At 44.7% G+C, this 20754-nt stretch overlaps 1 protein-coding gene across 1 annotated transcript in view; it reads left to right on the top strand.

The window, feature by feature from the left end:
• Positions 1 to 3801: 3801 nt before the first annotated feature.
• Positions 3802 to 20754, top strand: part of LOC119178245 (beta-1,3-galactosyltransferase 1-like) — a 77108-nt gene continuing 60155 nt past the window's right edge. The window contains exon 1 of the mRNA XM_037429441.2: positions 3802 to 4265. Coding sequence (XP_037285338.2) covers positions 4263 to 4265 — 3 coding nt within the window. The 5' untranslated portion in view covers positions 3802 to 4262. The remainder of the gene's footprint in view (positions 4266 to 20754) is intronic.

Below are 20754 nucleotides of genomic sequence, written 5' to 3'. Positions count from 1 at the left end.
ACCAGCGCGCTACAAAAGCAACAATTGCAAGTAGTCGATTTCCGTTTATTAATTTGCATTTGTGGCATATATTGCCTTCACCACCAGCTGCACCCAAAACCACGAGACTGAGAGTAGCCAGCCAAACTTCGAGTCTCTGTTTGCATCGAAACATAGCATCCATTTGACCCTCTCATTCGTTTCCGGTCGGTCCAGGGGTCCGTGCTTCTGATCCACCACCTTCGAGGGAGAGCGAAAGAAGCCACCCTGCATGCCGTTCACTTCGGGCTCTCAAATAAACAGTTGGGTGATTCCACGAGAGATCGACACGGGTCCAAAAGTTAATATTTTAGATTTCATTGAGTATTTTATATTTCGTGCAGCTCCCACCAGGTAGCCCGACAGTCAACTTCGTTTTATGATTAACGAAATAAATTACGAGAAAAAAAATCAAACTTCACCAACACGGAGGCACCAATTTCGTCACCTGTCATTTTCGAAAATTGGAGATGCTATGAAAAGACAAATATTTTTGTTTCAAGTAAGATATTTTTTACCTGAAATGTATGTCTAATGAAGAATGTATTCGTACGGTTTCAAGTTTGCGGACATCAAAAAAATAGCTTTTGAAAATGTCTAATTTTGCGACAGTTTAAGATAAGTTATATATTCCCTTTTTTTTCTCCGAAAGTAATGCAAACAGCGTTTTCAAACTTGACACGTTTTAAGGATATAATGTGTTCATTAGGTACATAAATTATTGCGGCCGTAGGGCAAATGTAAATTTTTATATATTGCCTCAAAATTCTCATAATTGCAAAAGTGTACTCCACTGAAATTTGAATAATGAAAACCCCCATCTTAAATTTTTCTTAAAATCTTGTAAATAGACAACCGAAGGCCATCATACAGTAATATAGAAAAACATGTTGCATTATTTTGTTTTTAGCGACAATATTTGTGGTACAAATCAGAGCTTTTTGAGAATGCGCTGATATGTTGAGAAATCTAGAAATCGGAACGGAAAAGCGGCAATAAGCTTCAAACGCGAGTAAACGTGACCGCAATTCGTGAAGAAAGGCTGTTTTAGCAGATAGGAGTAACTATTTTGAACATGGTATTCCACAGTATCTGAATTCACTCTTATACGTAGCGCATTGAGACTTGTAATATGTGGTGCCTCTCCATTACTGACACACAGATGGAGCTTCTGCGACGGCCATGTGTTTGCTACACGTTGGGTAAGATAATTGAATGTTGAATGAGTTCAGAAATGATTCATAACAAATTTTTATCATTTGGGGCACGAAGACTGCCGCATTAAACTGAAGAACACGCTTTAGGGCAAGTTGTCATCCGTCGTCTGCTCTACAGATGAATTGCTGTGCGCCGCATCTCGGAGACGATGCTTTAGATCATATGGTTCAAAGTATGGACAAAGATTGCGCCTCCCGTAATTTTATCGACAAAAACATTGTGAAATTCATTTTAACGTACTATATACTTCAGTTTTGCGTTCGCACTGTGGATACTTGTGCGCAAGTATCTAAATGGCCAATGCTACGTGCTCAAACGATCCTTCGCTAGCAACACCGTTGAATGCGATTTTCAAGAGGCCGTATCTTGAAGCCGAAGTTCAAGCGTCCTCCAGTACGTTTTTCAATGTTTTTTTCCGCATGTCCTCACGTAGGGCAATCAATGAGCGGCCCTCTGACGAAACGACTTCAGCATGAAAAAAAAAAAGAACTATGTAACTAAAAAAATTGGCAGATCCCACGTACAGTGGGAATTGATTATATACGAAACATGGATGAGGAAGGTTGATATGTCGCTTTAAAATGAACACACCGTTATATATGATACGGACGTAAATCATGCCGTCCATGACTTCCATGTCATGACTATCATATTTGGTCATGTCCTTTACCTTCATGACTATTCATGACCCGGGATACTAAATTTTGTATATGTGGAGCTAGTGAAACGACCGTGAGCACGCTATGAGCGTCGCATGTAGTCATGTTTTATAAAACACGCATGTAATGAGTATCATGCTTCGACGTGTCATTTACCTTCACCGTTTATTCACGTTACGTGATGCCAAATTAGGTATATGTGGAGCTAGCGAAACGGCCGCGAGCGTACTATGGGTGTAGCACGTAGTCGTGCTTTACACGACACGCATGTCATGATTATCATGTTTGGACGTCTCCTTTATCTTCGTTGCCTATTCATGACACGCGATACCAAGTTTGGTTAATGTAGAGCTAGCGAAATGGCCGCGAGCGCATGATGAGTATGGCATGTAGTCATGTTTTACATGACACTCATCTCATGATTATCATGTTTGCACCAGTCATATAGCTTCGTCACTAATTCACGTCCCGTAAAACCAAATTTGGTATATCTGAAGCTACCGAAACGACCACGAGCGAGCTATGAGCGTATAGCATGTATTCATGTTTTGCATGACACGCATGTCATGATTATCATGTTTGGACGTCTCATTTACCATCGTCATATATTCTTGTCACGTAATGCCACATTTATATATGTGAAGCTAGCGAAACGGCCGTGAGCGCATCACGAGCGACGCATATAGTCATGTTCTTACATGACACACATGTCATGATTATCATGTTCACACCGGTCATTTACCTTCGCCATCTATTCACGTACCGTAATATCGAATTTGGAATAAGTACGTGAAGCTAGCGAAACAACCGCGAGCGCACCTTGAGCGTGGCGAGTAGTCATGACGTACGTGGCATTCATGTAATGATTTTCACGTTAGGGTCTGTCAGTTATGTTCGCCGTGCTGTCATGTCACACCTCATCAGTTTTGCAGTATGTCATGTGAACGAAACAACCGCAAGAGGAGCAATACCATGAAATGTAAATCATGACTTTCATCATATACATGTCATGATAATCATGTTATGACTATGGTCAAGTATGCTCGTAATACAGTCATATTATGTCACACCAAATTTTGTATCATTACCATTAACTAAACGGCCCGGAGAGCTAAAAGTCGTTGGCCGCTAGATAGATAGATAGATAGATAGATAGATAGATAGATAGATAGATAGATAGATAGATAGATAGATAGATAGATAGATAGATAGATAGATAGATAGACTCAAGGTTACCGAAGTTCACTGAGAAATGCTTCGCATTTAAAAAAAATCACAGCATATCCATGGTGTGAATGCTGATGAGTGGGGTGATACGTCCTTCCGTCCGTCCGTGCGTCCGTGCGTCTGTCCGTCCCTGCGTCCGTCCCTGTATTGATGCATACGTCCATCCGTGCGTCTGATCATCCGTGCGTTCGTTCATGCGTCCATCCGAGCGTCCAACCGTCCGTTCGTCCGTGCGTCAAACAGAAAGACGACGGACAGACGCGGGCAGCGTATTACTCACGGTTTGCCGATAAAACTCTCCGAAGCCTCGCCTCACTCATCATCACTCACTCTGTGGATATGCTGTGAGGTGGTTACTAAATACATGCATATATACATGCGACGAGTCACCCACACCTTAAAGAGGTTCGCCCCTCAAACTTCTCAGCTCCAGTGAAGCCCGACAGTGGTTACGAAACTGCTTGACTTTCTTCGTCGCCTTTCCTTGGTGTGTGTCTTCTCATTGCCGTATATGGCAGCTGCAAAAGCAACGTGTACTTTCGCGAAGAGCACAACGGCGCGCATTGTGCGAGTGCAACCTTCACGACACGCTCGACACGAATCCCGCCTCCACTGTCGCATGATGCTTCCCCACTGCACTCTCGCGCGCGGAATCGTGTGCAGGAAGCGTTCGCAAAAAAGGGTCGCACGCTTCGTACTACGTACGCCGTCATTCGCCGACCTGCTGCGGCGCGCGCGTATCGTGCTCCTCTCGTCGTCGACATCGCGTCAGCCGAGTCACTCGGGCGCGCGGCCTCGCCGGGCGAGCAACCACATCTCGCGCGCATCAATGTCTCCAGCGGCGCTCTGGACGCAGCCGCATCGCTGAACAGTTCGCCCGCACACCCGTCTGCCTTCCGGCACATTTCTCACTGGTTCCACAGAACACCCCGCTGTAAACTCATTGTCACCAAGCGTGTGCACGCTTCTTTAGCCGTATTCATCTCCCATCTGTTTACATCGCTGTGCTGTAAAGAACTTACTTGCTCAGTCCAGCGGGCAAACTACGAAGACATGGCTGAGTCGTGCTGACATTGTTGCTTTCATGCCAACCATCTGGATACCAGCGTGCCTAAAGGCGGTTCAACGGATCGCAACGCCATGGTAAGTGATCCGACATTTCGGCACTAGGGCCTTTGGAGGAGACCACTGAAAATGTTTCATCATCAGCTGTAACACATAAGCTTGAAAGGACTGTTTACCGGATTTCGTCGAAAGGCTTACAACAATGGAAAGCCTCTAAGAATCGAAACATTACTTGCATCGCCTCGTGCATGCCACGCCCAGTTGCAGCGTATACATATAACTGCCGGTAAACTGAAAAATATGCCTTAATATCACAAGGTAAATATTTCTTCGATTATTATATTTCTACCATTTATGTCAAGGTTGTCTGGCTTGTTGTCACAGTAGAAGAAGCGAATCCAAGAAATAATGACCATAACGTACCCATGAAGGAGCAGTACACATCTGTATTTTTTTTACAGTAATTTAGAAGGATTTCTTGATTCGGCGCACAGCAGAAAGGAAGCGCATGCACATTCGAGTTCCTAGTCCACATTGTCTCCGTTAGCTCAGAAATCAATGCGGATACATGTCTATTTATTTATTTATTAGTCAGTTAGTTTGTTAGTTTCTGAGTTAATTAGTTAGTTAGTTAGTTGGTTGGTTGGTTAGTTAGTTAGTTAGTTAGTTAGTTAGATAGTTAGTTAGATAGTTAGTTAGTTAGTTAGTTAGTTAGTTAGTTAGTTAGTTAGTTAGTTAGTTAGTTAGTTAGTTAGTTAGTTAGTTAGTTAGTTAGTTAGTTAGTAGCATTGGGCACAGATGCTCTGAAAAATACCACGGCATACTGAAATACATGGGTTGGTAGCCTAAAGTACCAATAATGGGATGCATTTTCCTTTGACGTAACAGGATGTTTCAGAGATGTATTTGCAAAAAGAAGGAAAACGTATTCCGGAGTACAGATGCAGTGGTACATAACCTACAATGCAGCCTTTTAAATTTCAGAGTTGCTCATACTGCGCAAAAATGTATCAAGTGCAGCATAATGTCCTGAACAAAGTTGCAGCGCACGAAAACTTGCAGTTTGTTTGCTGATATATACATAACTTTGAATGCGATGAAGAGACTACAGCGATGGATGTTGGGGATTGCACAGTACATAATTGGTAATAATCACACTATATTAGTGCTAATGTTTGTCATAAAAAGTGCAATGTTTCACAGCAAGAGTAACTTGCATTGAACACAGAAATCGTCATATTTTGAAAACAATGTAATCTTTGCTATAGAAGTAGCACAGTTCAAGCAAACCACTCAAATGTCTAACAAACACCAGTGAATTGAGAAAAAGTATACTTTCATTGTGCGCATAAGATCTGTTTTGCTGAGGAGGCTGCTGTGTTAGTCGCACTTAAGGAACAGGAGCTTCTCAAACAGGCTGTGCTCTTGACAACGTCTCTTCGGACTGAACACTAGAGTCACAAAATAAAAGTATCTCTAACGCTGCAGACGAGTGAAAATTTGTGTTATAGACAATATATGCTGTCTTCATAGCCGAATAGTCTTGCGGCGTGGCAATATCTCTTCTCGGGTCACCTAGGTACACCGAGACACTTCCGCCCTACCGTCTGCCAATCCTGCAGTGATTGCTGAGAAGCTGAAGTTGGTCCCCATCTTCGCAATCTTCAGCCGATTGGCCTGGTCGCGCCGCACCAGACGGGTGCATGATTACCTTGCCCATGTACTATAGCTGGTCATGGTTATACCTGTGCGCAACGAAGCCCAGTATGCCAAAACGGCGCACTTTGAATCCTGGATTCCTAATATGACGTTCTTCAAAGTGCGAGGGTTCAAGCCACCTCAGCGCATTCTTGACAGTTCTTTAACATACGTAAAAACAGAAACAGCTGCGCAGAGTGCACGATCAGAATGTATACCGCGAGCGCCCGTCGCCTAAGCTGAGAAGGTCACTGCCATCACCACCGCCGCTACCAACACCCATTCAGGCAAGCCAGAGCAACCGAAGTCGGTTCCAACGGTCCGGAATCCTGGAAGTATATAAAAGGCAGTTTCACGCCTGTAAATTAACGGGGAAGGGCCTGTCACACTGAAGGGGTGGCTGTAAGCGTGTAAGCGGGGCAAAGATAGCTATTTTACAGCCACTTCCCCCACGCCAATAAAAACTGATTTCGGAAGTGCGGCTGCTCTATAAAGTGAACGCATGCGAAGCGTTGCAATGCCTCCCTTTCATTACGGTATTCGGCCATTAATCATCAAGTAATGTACGGATCACTAAGATATATATGTTTTCTGGAGAAATGCGAATGTGCCCGAAAAACGCGACAAGCGACAGAAAATCTACAAGGAATTTGGCGAAAAAAAAAAAAACGATGAAGAAACCCAAATCGGATTTTTGTGAACTGCAACTCTGAAGGGGAAACCATCGACGTGTCCTTCCTGTGTCGCAGGTCGGCGGCGTGAAAGCAGGAGCTTTATTTCCCCTTGGTCGGCTAATTTACGGCAAAAATAAACAATGTAACGAGATACCCGTAACGAACACAGCAATACCGACACAATCGGTACATCGTGAGGCTGTTTCACTACTGAGATACTAATAAATGTTTCAAATCAACCTCGATTCAGAGTTACAAGTACAGAAAAGCATCCCTCAGATACCGTCGCAATACTGCCCAGCCCTATTAGTTGAGTTCAGTTGGTTAGTTAGTTAGCTAGTTAGTTTGAGTACGACAACACTTTTCGTGCGCCTGATGTATAGAAGAAAGTGAGAGTCAGAGTAAGACTTCTTTTCTCTGTATAGGTTGCCATACTGTCACTCGAAGTGAGTCGAAGCGCAGCTTCCGCGGGAACCACGTTTTGGTGTCGCATTATAGCCCCGTAGAGCTTCGGATGTCCACGGGAGGTATCATATTTGCAGTCCGTCGAGACGACAATTTGTCGCAATTTCAGAATATTTATGGTAATTTTGATTTAAAAAAAACCTGTTGATCTGTCCTGATCTGTCATATATCGCGCTTTTTTTTGCGTGTGCCTGGCGAAGAATAAGAGGCGACAACAACGTTAAGATACTACACTATCAATTGATTCCCATAAAGATTAGCTTGAATATCTAAGGGTTACGTCGAAATCTTAAAAAAAAAGCCAAGAGAATGTCAGGAAGGCATCCTCGCAGATTTTGCGTATATCAAAGTGTTGTATACGGTGAGCACTTTTTTTTTGCCGTATGGTACAAAACACCACATCAAATACAAAATGGAGGTACATTTCGACTTGAACACTCGCACATATCCTGGGTGACTCGGTCGGTTAGGTGACCTGTAAGTTCTCTACGGCTATAGGCCACATACCTGCTATATGGTGGCATATTCCTGTGCTCAGGATTGCCACTTAGCTACTTTTCGCCAAATTGGCGAACTTGAGAGGCCCGTGGCGACATAAAATTATGAATGGCAACATAGCAAAACGTTGGCGATTTTCTGCTTAGGTCTTGACTGTACTCAGTGTCTTCAAAACGAATGGGTGACAACATTTTTTCTAATTTTTGTATTTTGAGACCCACCAGTAGAAGACACACCCTACGCGCAATTGAGTACGTCTGTCCTGTTTTTCTTGTGCATCTCCTAACCCAACCAGATGCTGGAGGCACTCGCACTCTAGTGCAGGAACCCCCCAAGCAAAATGTAGGTCACTGAACTGCTTTGCACGCCGCGAGGCAGTGGTGTTACACAAAATTTTTTAGGTGCTTTAAGAGCTTTAAGCTTCCTCAAATGTCGCTTCTGAAACAACTAGGTGACAGGTAAGCCGCATGTTGCGACTACAACACCAATTGTCCTGAAAAGCTTCTCAACTGCTTTACTGCTGCAGTACCCCCTAAATTCGTGTGTAGTTATATTTGTTACTAACACACTTTTCAAGGGGGTGAGTCAAGAAATAGAATTCTTTAGGCAACCTTAAGAAACTTCAGAAACTGCACTGAGGCGAATGTGTAGCATAAGCATGCATGACCGCACAGAAAGCGTGGTGCGGGCATTGCGCCGAGTATGCGGTACTTTCGACTTTATAAGTGTTGTTTTATTGTAATCAAGTTGTTTGATTATCGAATACATAGTTCCACTGCGATTAAATTCTCTAAATCTGCAGGAAGGCTATGGACCGAATCTTTTTATGGTAGCACCTGCTTCGGCCTGTATTCGCTACAACTAAAACCAATATAAAGGTTTTGTTGTAAGACGCTAGCATTCAGGAACGTTGCTGGGGTATGCATGCCCTTTCTCTGTGCTCTCATGGGGAAGCGGCTGATGCGACTGACATTGAAAAACGTCAATATAATTGAGAGGTTGTAGATGGTATATACTCAATTTCATGGGGCGATACATAATTAACAATTTTGTAACTTGACAGGCCACACATACGTAGAGCGGTGACTTAAGTGGCGAAATTTGAAGAAAACTGGCGAGTTCCGGTGACTTTTTGCTTGTCGCTTGGTGAATTTCAATCGAGAGTGAGTGGCAATCCTGCCAACGTTACTCAATGATGGTCACAGACAGGAATGAAAAAAAAAATATTACGCATCAAATGGCGGTTTTTTGATGTACAGCCTAAATTGTGCAATGTCGCACATGTATTTAGGGCACGTAATTTTAAGGCCTCAGTAAAGGACGATCTTCATAGTACGGACGAGCCACGATGTTTTTGCAGCGGCCCAAGCCTTATCAATTTGTTAATACATTTCTTGGTTTGCATGACCGTAATATCAATCGTCGCTGTGTATTTGGACACACTCTAAAGGTAATGGATAACAGAATATGCGTATTATGTCTCAGATAATGAAAAAATTAGGCATTGTACTGCATCGCCTCCGGGATAAGGTTGTACTTTCATATTGCACAGGAGACGGCGGGCACAGAAGCCATGCCTAATGAAATTAGGGATGGTGCGATATTAAAAGGACACTAAAAGAAAAATACTAAAAGTGATAAATCATACTGCGATAACTCTAATGCCATTGGTTTTGTGATCATAGGTTTAATAAAAAATAGATAAAAGGAAGTTAAAAGTTTCAATTCATATTTCGCGCCAAATTTAACATGCGTAACGTCACGAATTTCAAAGTGTAATTATAGCATTTTATATGGTGCTGTTGCCTAAACAAAGTTACCTCAAACTTGGTATGTGAAATCAATGTAGAAGACACTTCATTTTTGCCGACCAGAAACTGCGTAGGCCCTAGAAGGCAATAGTATTGAAAGTCAGGCTTGTAAGCACGGCCGCATTTTTGGGTGCGACACGAGATCGACGAAGACAGAAAACGTAAGGGACAGAGAGGAGCACTGTCGCAGCGAATAATGCGCCATCAAAATATGTGTCGTCACGGCGAATGGTGCGGAAACTTCAAGGTGGCCTCGCCACCTCGTTCAATTGTTTTTTTGTTTTGTTTTATGTGCTTGTTTTCTTGTTTACCAAGCGTCTTGCGAAAAGCGTGGCGTTTTTGTTACCATTAAAGAGCAATTCACTGATACGAGAAAATTGTTTTACTCTTTGGTGTCCCTTTAGACTGTACGTTTTTGTGTAGGACGACCTAGCCGTCGCACCACACTGAGAACGCCTGGAATAACGCATAAAAAGGGTTTCCTTAGAGAAAATGAGCTTGTTATTTAGCTTATTTAGGTCGAATAATAGTTATACGTGTACACTCGAGACGTATTTTTACCGTCGCTGTTGAGCTCGCCATTGCCGTCATGTTTTCTATTTGGTGCTTGACATCAGCCGTTGCGTCGTATGTTTGTTGTGTGAGCAAACGCATCCGTGGGCTGCCAGCGGTCATGGCAAAAGTAGAGATGTAACGGGTCAAGCCCCCTCCATCGCGCGCATGGAAAGATGCCGAAGGGGTGACTGTGTTTTTTAGGCAAGCGAACTTCAATCAAGAGGGCGTGGTCAAGTGCCATCTTAAAGGACATTAGCATCTCATACCTTAGTGCATGCCATGCTCCCACAGATTACAACGCGATCAAGCTACAGCCACCAGAAAAGGCACTTCATTAGCCGTGTTCCCTTTCACCAAAGAGTTACGCCAAATCAAATTTTAAAGGGACACTACAGAGCAAAGGTATTTTTCTATTATTAGGGAATTATCCTTTCACAATTCCAAAATTACCTCGCTCGCCGTGAGAATGCGCTTGGTAAGCAATCAAATGCACAAAAATAAAATGTGGTTGAGGACGTCCTGTTTAAATTCCCGCAAAAATTGCCGTGACGTCAAAATTTTGACGCTGTTCACTAAGTCCCAAGTAGCTCCTAATAGGTCAAAATGAAGAATATTTTCTGCTGGGCCAGACATTTAACAAACCAAGTTTTGGGCAGTTACGTAGAGCTACTGTTGACAGACTGATACGACAAATACGTTTTGTGCTTTGCGACATCACGTGTGCAGATATCAGCGCGAAACGTAGAAATGGCACTTTCAACTTTAATATAATGGTAAGATTGAATATATTAAAGGTGTCAGAGAACATTTGATAATTCTAAACAAATTCATTGTTTCACTCTAGTATTTCACTTTAAAGTAGTTGACTGCTAGCCGGCTTCGTATACTTTCTAATTTCTTGGTAGCGCATTCATCGCTTCACCCTTGGTGGCGCAATTGGTTGAAACAAGGGCGAGTGATTTCTAGCTGTCTTTGAAAAATAATTGTGGATTCTCTTACCCTTGCATTGTTCGATGATATCGCTCGAAGATGTGCAGGAGCCTTTACCACATATCAGTGGTGTTTTGTGATCATGTATTATGAGAATCATTTTATCTGAATGACCGCATCTGATCATATATATATATATATATATATATATATATATATATATATATATATATATATATATATATATAATATTATCATTATTCTTTACACTGTTTAAGGGGCGAACTTGTGCCCAAAGGGAACGATGCACAACAATCAAGAAGATCCGAAGGTCAGTAGTCCTCGTGAGCCTCTGCCTCGAGCACCCTTGTTCTCTTCTTCACCCGCGTTGGCTGTTCCGCGGAGTACCGTGCGCATGCAGGGCCGGCTCGTGCATTGCGGCTGGCTTTACCGCTCGTAGTCGTGCCGTTAGCGTTTGTCTTCTTTCCCGACGTCCGCGTTGTGCGGAGCAACGGCAACTTCCCGTGGCAATATATCTAGAACATTCATTATTAAAGTTCTAAAAATTTTTAGGCTATCACATGCGCCACACCACCAAAATGTAAATCTAAGTTTCAAATTGGGCACTTGGAACTCTTTTGCTCCACCGCGGTGGTCTAGTGGCTAAGGTACTCGGCTGCTGACCCACAGGTCGCGGCATGCAATTCCGGCTGGAGCACGTGCATTTTTGATGGAGGCGAAAATGCCGTAGGCCTGTGTGCTCAGATTAAGGTGCACGTTAAGAACCGGAGGTGGTCCAAATTTCCGCAGCCCTCCACAACGGCGTCTCTCATAATTAGATGCTAGTTTTTGAACGTTAGTAGTAGTAGTAGTAGTAGTAGTAGTATTTTTATTTACAGTAAGCCGGATACAGAGCTCACTGCAGGGGCAAAGGGCTAAAGGCGAACAGCCTGACAAAGGCCCTTGTCCCTCCGCAGTCCGTGACAGTGCAAAGCTTAGACATCAGCACTGACAAACAATATATATATTCAATACATTGGTTTCAAGCAGCCTGAAATTGTAAACACAAAATTCAAACATAAATAGCATAAGAAGTTTACATAACACATTTTAAGAATTAGAGGTCACTCTCGTTAAAATTCACAACTGAACAATATCAATGAAACAACTCAAAAACAGCCCCACATATCAATTATCAATCACTTGGAACACTTTACCTTGTATCCTCCCATGATACCACAAACAAGCCATACAAAATAGTATATGCGGCAAATACTTCCTGTAGCTCTTACACTGACAACATTTCATTTATATAGGTTCTTTTAGTGCGTCCATACTGAGCACAGGCATGCAAATTGCAAGCTCCTACATTGGGAGCATTCGTATAGTAAGGGCCGTAAACAGACTTCTTTTTCTAGGGAGGGGTTCAACCACTCTTGTTGCATATTTGAGAGATATGCATATTCGTCAGCAGGAAGGCAGAAGTGTGCGTCAAATATCCCCCTCCCTCCACCATAGTTAGTGTCTGTTGTGAATAAAACTTGTATCGAGTTGGCGTGCGGGTTGTAGCGCTTGATTTAAGGTAAGATCACGCGGATACTTCTAATAGGCCTAACTCTGACCCATTACTCGCTTTTGATAAAACAGTGAAACACTGTCAGCTTGGCCGCCGGAAATTTCCGCTCCCGAGCACCCATATCTGACTAGACCTCAATCATCCACACTGAGACTGTTACATACGGGTTCTTTCCAGTCGAGAGGAAAGATTAGTCGCTTTGCTCTGGACATCGATCCACACTGCCCTGAGTGCCATGAAGAGTATTGCTCGTTAGCTCACATGCTCTGGCAATGTTCGGCGGTACAAAATGTATCTTTGAATAAACAAGAGGAAAGCTCTATGAAGCGGTGATCTCAATAAACGACTAAGTGCTGTTCAAAGAGCCAGCGAACGGGCGGAGGACCACGGTCTTCCGGCCCCAACGTGGACGACTATTTAGTTCCTTAGGACCTGATTAAAGTTTGTCGATTGACTGGCCAGTATAGTGCATACTTTTTTATTTAGTAAATTAAAAATATGAAAGGACATGCTTTCGCTGGTGGTACTGGTTAGAAGATGAGAAATGGCACCTAATTCCTGCAACCCGGTCGGGAGCACGGCGCAGTGCCTCATGCTTTCGTAGAGGCGACATCTGCTTACTATGAAGCTTTGCATCGGACGAAGAGGACCGGTCTGGCAACCAGCGCGTTCAACCTTTCCGCTTATTGCGCAACGGCGCGGAGTGTGCGAGCTGGTGCAAGTATGAGTGGAATTACGAACTTTTTTTTTTCATAGTTTAGGTGGATCTGCGAACTGTGTTCTCTTCTATTACGATGTCAGCAAAAAAAAAAGGGGGGGGGGGGTAATGGGAAACCACTGTACTGTTTAAGAAGCCCTTTAGGGTCGAGGCATGCACGTCTACGTCCGTGTCTCTCATAGGGACATTCATGGATGTCAGACACACACGCACAAGAGTTTAACGATAGACTAATAGCAATTAAAATTTAGACTTAACAATATAAAGAAAACAGAACCACAAAACCTTTATTCTAGTCAGCGATTTCAATGTATACAATAGAGAGCTGAGAAATTAGCTTCACCCAATCGTCATCGTTCCCTTCGGGGAGGCGCGTGTATTTTTTTTTGTTCTAAAAACAGATATAAACTGCTGTCTTGATAAGTACATGCGACATGCATCACTGAACGCGGAGTAATTCGAGCTGCGGAGTCTTCCAATACATTGTTTATGTTACGTTAGAGGCTCTAAATCAGTAAGTGCCCGAATATATTTAGAATTCCCCGGGTTCCCCCGCAGTCAAAATAAATGACCATCGGTTATGGCCAGATCGGCGATCATAAGCGGTGAACTATGACTCTGTCCGGTAAAATGCGAAGCATCTAAGCACCACTCGTGAACTAACATTATTGGGTAGCCACCTGCTTCGTTTTCGCTTCCTGTTAGCTCGGTGTAACGCGGTTATCACTGCAGTTGATGTCGCGGGGCATCCGGCATCATACATTCAACTTGTGCTCCGGAGCGGCCTTGTAAAACCCGGACATTAACAACAAAGGAAGTCGATGGCGGGACATCCTTATCGAGGGGTTACAACTACCGCAAGAAAGCGGGATGTATCATAAGCAATAGACGATGTGAAAGTCAAACACTGAAAAAAGAAATAAAGAAAGCAGTTCTGTCATTTCGTGTGTAGGACAGCTTTTCTGTACTATTTCAGGAGTACAACTTTTTTAGGTGATCTAGAACCGTGTTCTGAGAGTCCCGCCACTATGTGCAACCTGACTAAGTGTCTTGATTGATCGATACGTGGGGTTTGACGTCCCGAAACCACAATATGATCATGAGAGACGCCGCAGTGGCGGGCTCTGGAAATTTCCACCACCTGGGGTTCCTAAACGTGCACCTAAATCTGAGCACACGGGCCTACAGCATTTCCGCCTCCATCGGAAATGCAGCCGCCGCAGCCGGGATTCGGTCCCGCGACCTGCGGATCAGCAGCTGAGTACCTTAGCCACTAGACCACCGCGGCGGGGCATGAATCGAGAAGAGTCGAGAACTGGCAGTAAATCTCTCTCTTTTTCTCCTCGCTTGTAATCTATAGCGCCACATCTTTCCAAGAACAAACGCTACACCGGAAAACTATAGGGCTTCACCGGAAAACTAGAACGCTTGCAGTCGTTTTTACTGCCTGTTAGACGACCGCCCTACGTCGCACGAGCGTTGTACATTTTCCGCCACACTCGCACGTCCAATGAATCTATCAATATCGAGCATACATACAATTCGCAGCCCTGAGCCCCTTTTCACGCGTCCCGCTGCTATACAAAAAGAAACAGAAGGGGAGAATGAAGAGGAGTGAGGGCATCTTTTTAACACTACCTTCAACATACGATCTAAATCACTTGGCGTCTTCGACGACGCCTCTTCAGCTCCGAAGGGGTGTGTGTGGTGCAGAACGTCGGGACGTCGAATTCCACCTGCGCCGTGATGAATTTATAGGATAATCGAACTAACAAATGAACGGTCCAGCTTCCTCGTAGAAAAAATAACAATTAATTTTGGGGGGTTTAATGTTCCGAAACCTTCATATGATTCGGAGATGCGCCATAATATAGGGTTTCGCAAATATCGAGCATCTGGGGTCCTTTAGCGTGCACCTAAATTTGTGTAAACGAGCCACAAGTACACACGACAGTCCAGCATTTTGACCTCCATGAAAAATGCGGTGGCTTCAGCCGCGACTCCAACCCGCGAACTTCAGGTAAGCACACAAGCACCGTATACCCATTGTTACCGTAACCACCCTGGCGGATGCTTAATAGGCGCTGGCGCGGGCACACGGGACTGTAGAAAGACAGGCAGCACACTTGGTGGTGGCTAAGAACATGACCGTTTATTTCGTATGAATAAATATTTACGCTTCCTTCAAAGGTAAAACAGAAACAAGAGAAAGATTAGGAAAAGCGGAAGGAAGCCTTACGCATGCGTCTCGACTATAGTAAATGCAACGTTCAATCGCGGCAACATTTGGTGTTGCTTTCTTGCTAATAATTTCTTGCTGACTGGCCTTATTGGATACGATGGACGGTGCGTTTACACATGATGGCACAATGGAATGAATCGTGAACACTTCATCGATTTCCAGGGCGCACCAATAGCGATATCTGCGTAAAACCCTTGTTACTCAGGGTGCCTAACCCTTGATTAACTTAACCGTGATTACGTGTAATCGCGGTTCGCTCACGTTACACTGTACGCGAAATCGTGGTCTTGCCGCTAACTATGCTTGTAGGAAACCGAGCTACGCTTCTATGGAACATTCCAGTATGGGTTAGCCGCCTTAACCGAGGATGCTTTTGCGCTGCGTAACATATGCGAACCGTGGCTGGCGCTAACCGCGTTTGGTCGTAACCTTGGTTAATTTACCCATTTATCAAGTTCTAAATACAAATGGTGTTTTGAGAAACGAATGGGATTGACTGGCAAAAACAACGTTACTTTAACACTAACGTTTATTTAGACGAGCAAAGAAAACACGCTGGGGAGACTAGAATACGGCTTCACACGCAGCCATCCATTTTCGTTCCTCTCCCGGGGCCAATGCCCAGTGCACACCTGCGCTTAACACAAGGGGTTCACTTCGGTGTGACATTACAGCTCTGGCTACCGGCCAGCTCGGCTCGCGCAGTAGTCGTGGCCTGACGCCATTTCTCGAGTTTCGTCTCGTACAACAAGAACGCTCACACAAGGGTATACGATGTGTGTCTGTTTGAAACTCCGAACGCAGCCGCACTAGGCACAGCGAATTGCCGCATTGCTTCCACTTTTGTCCTTGAGGCTGTTCTCGTGATCTCGCTGCCGGTCGACGCCGCGACCTGATTGCCCTCAAGGACAGTCTCAAAGACGGAACTGGAAGCAGTCTGGTGGTTAACTGTGTCGAGTGTGGCTGCACTTTGAGTTTCGAACAGACGTGCATGTTACGCAGATATCACGAGTTCCGTACCTGTGAGATATATGAAGCGTGCTCGATTAAGTCCCTTGGACCATCTTAAGTGCACAGTCCATCGCACTAACTGACGAGGAGATTATCTAGGTGTTTATCTCCGTGACTGAACTTTGCATTTTAATGTAATAGTCGAGACGCATTCGTACGGCTTCTCCTTTGCTTCTTCTGTTTTTTTTTTCCTTTTCCTCTCTAAAGGCGCGTATATATTCGTTCCCGTGAAATACATGCTCAAGTTGTTAGCCAGTGCAAAGTCCTGTCTTACTTTCTAGACCTGTGTGCACACGCCGTTTGCTATGATGAAGCCATGTCAAAAAGTTCGAACTTGATATCTCTTCAAGGTTCAGCTTCTATTCACTCTTCCCGCAATCCACACAGTGCGGGTCTTCAGTGTTTAACAACCACTTCAGTGAACATTATACAAACTGCAAAGCAGCAAGGACTCGCAACTCCAGTGACTCGATAAATACAATCGATTTTTGCCAAAGAAAAACACGTTCATGTACGCAGCTGCGGTCGCACTGAGTATTTAAGCAACGAATTTATTAAAAATCTCCTCATCTGTTCAGGTCATGTCTGGCAGTCCTGAGTACCAGGATGGCCCCTCCCGAGAAGCGACTCCTTCCGTTGAAGCTTGCTGCATATTCTGATCGATGATGATGATTGATGATTTGTGGGGTTTAACGTCCCAAAACCACCATATGATTATGGGAGACGCCGTAGTGGAGGGCTTCGGAAATTTCGACCACCTGGGGTTCTTTAACGTGCGCCCAAATCTGAGCACACGGGCCTACAACATTTCCGCCTCCATCGGAAATGCAGCCGCCGCAGCCGGGATTTGATCCCGCGACCTGCGGGTCAGCAGCCGAGTACCTTAGCCACTAGACCACCGCGGCGGGGCGCTGCATATTCTGATCGGGCACTTCGATCACCGGTTCTCAGCAATATATTGAGGGCCGCGAATAGGATATTTTCCCCAAGTCATTACTAAGTATTAGCTGCGCGGGTCACCGGGCTTTGTAGGTATATGTGGCAAGCCCAAAAAAATAAGGTGCAATGCGCAAAACTCGCGACTAATGCTTAGGAGAAAAAAATCACAGCATATCCGTGGAATTAATGATGATGAGTTAAGGTGAAGCGTCTGTCAATCCGTTCATGCATCCGTTCGTCTGTACGTGCGTCCGTTCGTGTGTCCATTCGTCTGTCCAGCTGAAGAACACTTCAAGTTCCGTGATCTCACTTCTTTTTATCGTATATTCATCATACACAAGTCCCGTTCTCTAGCGGAAAATCCAAGACTAAACGACAGTATGTACCACATTTCTGCTGCCAGCTTTTTGCTAACACCGATAGCGTCATAACGACGCCGTGCTACGTTTTTCGTAACGTGTGAACATGCGGATATGTGTCAAGGGTGGGTATATGCCACTGGTATGTGGGTAATAACCCCAGGTTATTGCACTACGACAACGCGAGACGCACAAGCCATGCCATAATGAGCTTCGCCCCTAAAAACAGGTGACAGTATATTTCTTCTTTCCAATTTATATTGTCCACAATAAACTACTTCAGTCTGAGGGAGCTCGTTCTGCAAAACATATCTCTTCATATAACCTATGCATTGTATGCCGTCTTCCCTATATAACCTATGCCTTAAATATGCGTGGGGATCGCATCGCGTCCACGGCGGCCGCATTTTCGATGGAGACTAAAATGCTTGAGGCCCACGTGCTTTGATTAAGATGCACGTTAAAGAACCCCAAGTGGTCAAAAATTTCGAAGCCCCCCACTACGGCGAAGCTCATAATCATATATGACTATGGACGTTGAACTTCAATAATAACTATTATCATTAGTTACGTGTAGTCTTTACCTAAAAGTGGTTCGAACTGAACTAGCGGCTAGTTCACAGCAGCTAGTTCAGTGAGGGAGGAGAAGGGAAAGAGAGGAGAAAATTGTCAGTACACGGGCTGACGTGTATGCAGCAGTGGTACTACACAAAAGTCAAAGGCGTTCACATAGGCCCGTAGTTCTCAGAAAGCTCAAGGGACCTTTGACTGCCTTGTGAGCCGACCAAAGACGATGACGGTGCTCTAGCAGCATCTGCACAGAGATTGACCGATGGTCCAATTGTTGCAACGTGCCAGAAAGATTTCGTCTCTCAGAGGCGAATAGGCGGCGATAGCATAGCAGATGGTCGATGTCTTCGGTGCCACACAACTCCCACTCCGCACTGTCGGTCACTCCAATGAGGGTTGTATACGTTTTTGTGACGGCAGCCCCCAACCAAAGCCGACAAAGACGCGAAGCTTTACGACGACGAAGTCCGCACAGAGGTCGGAGTTCCAGTTGAGGGCATATTTGATGGAGTCTCGTATATATGTCTTATGCTTGGGGTGTTCCACTTCAGCATACGCAGACTACGTGCCAGGTGACGAAGTGGCCTTACAGCATCTGCCCTTCACAGATGAATCGGAAGAGTGTGTTCTTTTTTGTGGAATGTGTGAGCCGGGCTGTCTGCGGAATCATTGCCACGCATCCCACAATGACCAGGTATACCAATTAAAATCGACCTTGTGGCCTGTTTCTGTGATGTGATGAAGCACTGTCGTGAGTGCGCTGTTTGTAGCAACCTCGTCGGAGAATTGACTAAATGCACTGTAAGGCCCGTTTCAAGTCGGCACACACAGCCAATTTGCTCGGTCTCTGGGATGCGATGTACGCTAGGGCACCACGCAGAGCTGCAGGTTCTGCCGCCGTATAAGTATACATGTGACAGCTTGATTCGCAGGGTTATTTATCGAGCTGGTATAATCACCACACCACCAGGACTAGGCATGTGCACGTGGTTACTGTAGAATTATTGCAAAAGAGCAGGCTCCATGTTTTTATTGCTGGTGCAGGCCGGTTTGATATTTCTGCAGTCCTGGAATGGCAAGACATACTTGTGGAAGGGTCGGGCCCCCCGGAAAATACATCGGCTTCTCCGTAGGCGTATAGCCTGACGTCAACGATGCACAATACGCACAGATAATTGCACTAAATGACCTTCTAACAAACTGCGCAGCAGGACAAGGAAAGAATAAAAAGACGAGAGCAAGCACTGCTGAGTTCACTCTCATTACAAGAAATTTAGTATTGTTTATGCAACGTATGAAAAAAAAAACGGCATGACGAGAAGGTTAACGTGGTCGCTTATGCGCGTGTGTCGTAGAAAGGCAAGGAAGGGGAAAAACTGAAGGAGCTCGCGCTATGCCGCGCAAACAATGAAACAGCGACCCGGGACGATTCCGAAGGTTTGTTTGCTTATGGGTAGTTTCTAGAGCTCGTATACAGGTGATGTTTATAGACTGGCTTCTAGTTCAATGCTCCGCTTTAGCTAGGTGACGCTATGTTGTTTATACGTTGATTCTCAGCGCCGAGAGACTCAAGTTACGCCACGGACAGTCGCAGACACAACAAGGCCACGTCATCCTTGGTGTAAGCCTCCCATCGCTTCGGGGTCTTGTCGCTGCCGCTATTGGCGTTCAAGTTCCTCTGCAGTGCGCTCTCGTTCTACGTACCCGGGGTATTCGGCTCAGCGCTGTCGCCTCGTAGCCATTTGTTGGACGAACTGTTGCTTTTATTTCTTCCTAATGAGTGGAAGTTTTGTTTAGAGAAATTTACTGCATTTGTACGGCGCATGCCCATTTATGATGATGACAGGTTATTTTTAAAGGGAAAGCTGTTATGAAATCACAATAAGGGTCGCCTGTGGTGCCCCTTATTAAAAACACTGAGAACACAATGAGATTCGAACGCGTGTCTCCGGCGTGCCAGCCCAGTATTCTACCACACAGCCACGCCGGTGCATGAGACTCCTTTGCAAGCTGGCCCTACGCAGGCTTGATGTCGGGAAAGAAATCGCGTTAATATGAGTACTAAGGCGTTTTAGAACAGCAAAAAAGCAACTAGGCATCCCAGAACGCGAATTGCGCAACGAGTGGGTCGTCCAATGCTCCAACCGCTTACAAAAAGTTGATATGGTTCACTAAATAACTTTGGTGCGTACCTATATACTGACGGGGATTGTGGGGATTCCAAAAGCTTCTGGTATAATTCTTCATCGCCGTCAGCCACAGCGTAAAAAAAATTGCACAAAATTTCTTGCAAGTGTGCAGCGTGTACCATGCTTCTCCCAAGAATGACGAAAGATGGCATAGTAAATCCCTGCCTACTACACAATGATTGATGGCGTAGTGGGTACCCTGAAAATATGCTTGCAGGAGCTACCCAAAGATTGTTAAAGAAAAGTTCTGAAAGGCCACTTTTTCACCTTTCACTGTGACAGTGCTGCTTGTTCCCCGCTGGCCCGGCTTTTTTTTTTTTTTTTAACCGAGG

This window comes from Rhipicephalus microplus, chromosome 1, assembly GCF_043290135.1.
Source record: "Rhipicephalus microplus isolate Deutch F79 chromosome 1, USDA_Rmic, whole genome shotgun sequence".
Lineage (NCBI taxonomy): Eukaryota > Metazoa > Arthropoda > Arachnida > Ixodida > Ixodidae > Rhipicephalus > Rhipicephalus microplus.
This window is presented reverse-complemented; position numbering and strand designations above follow the sequence as displayed.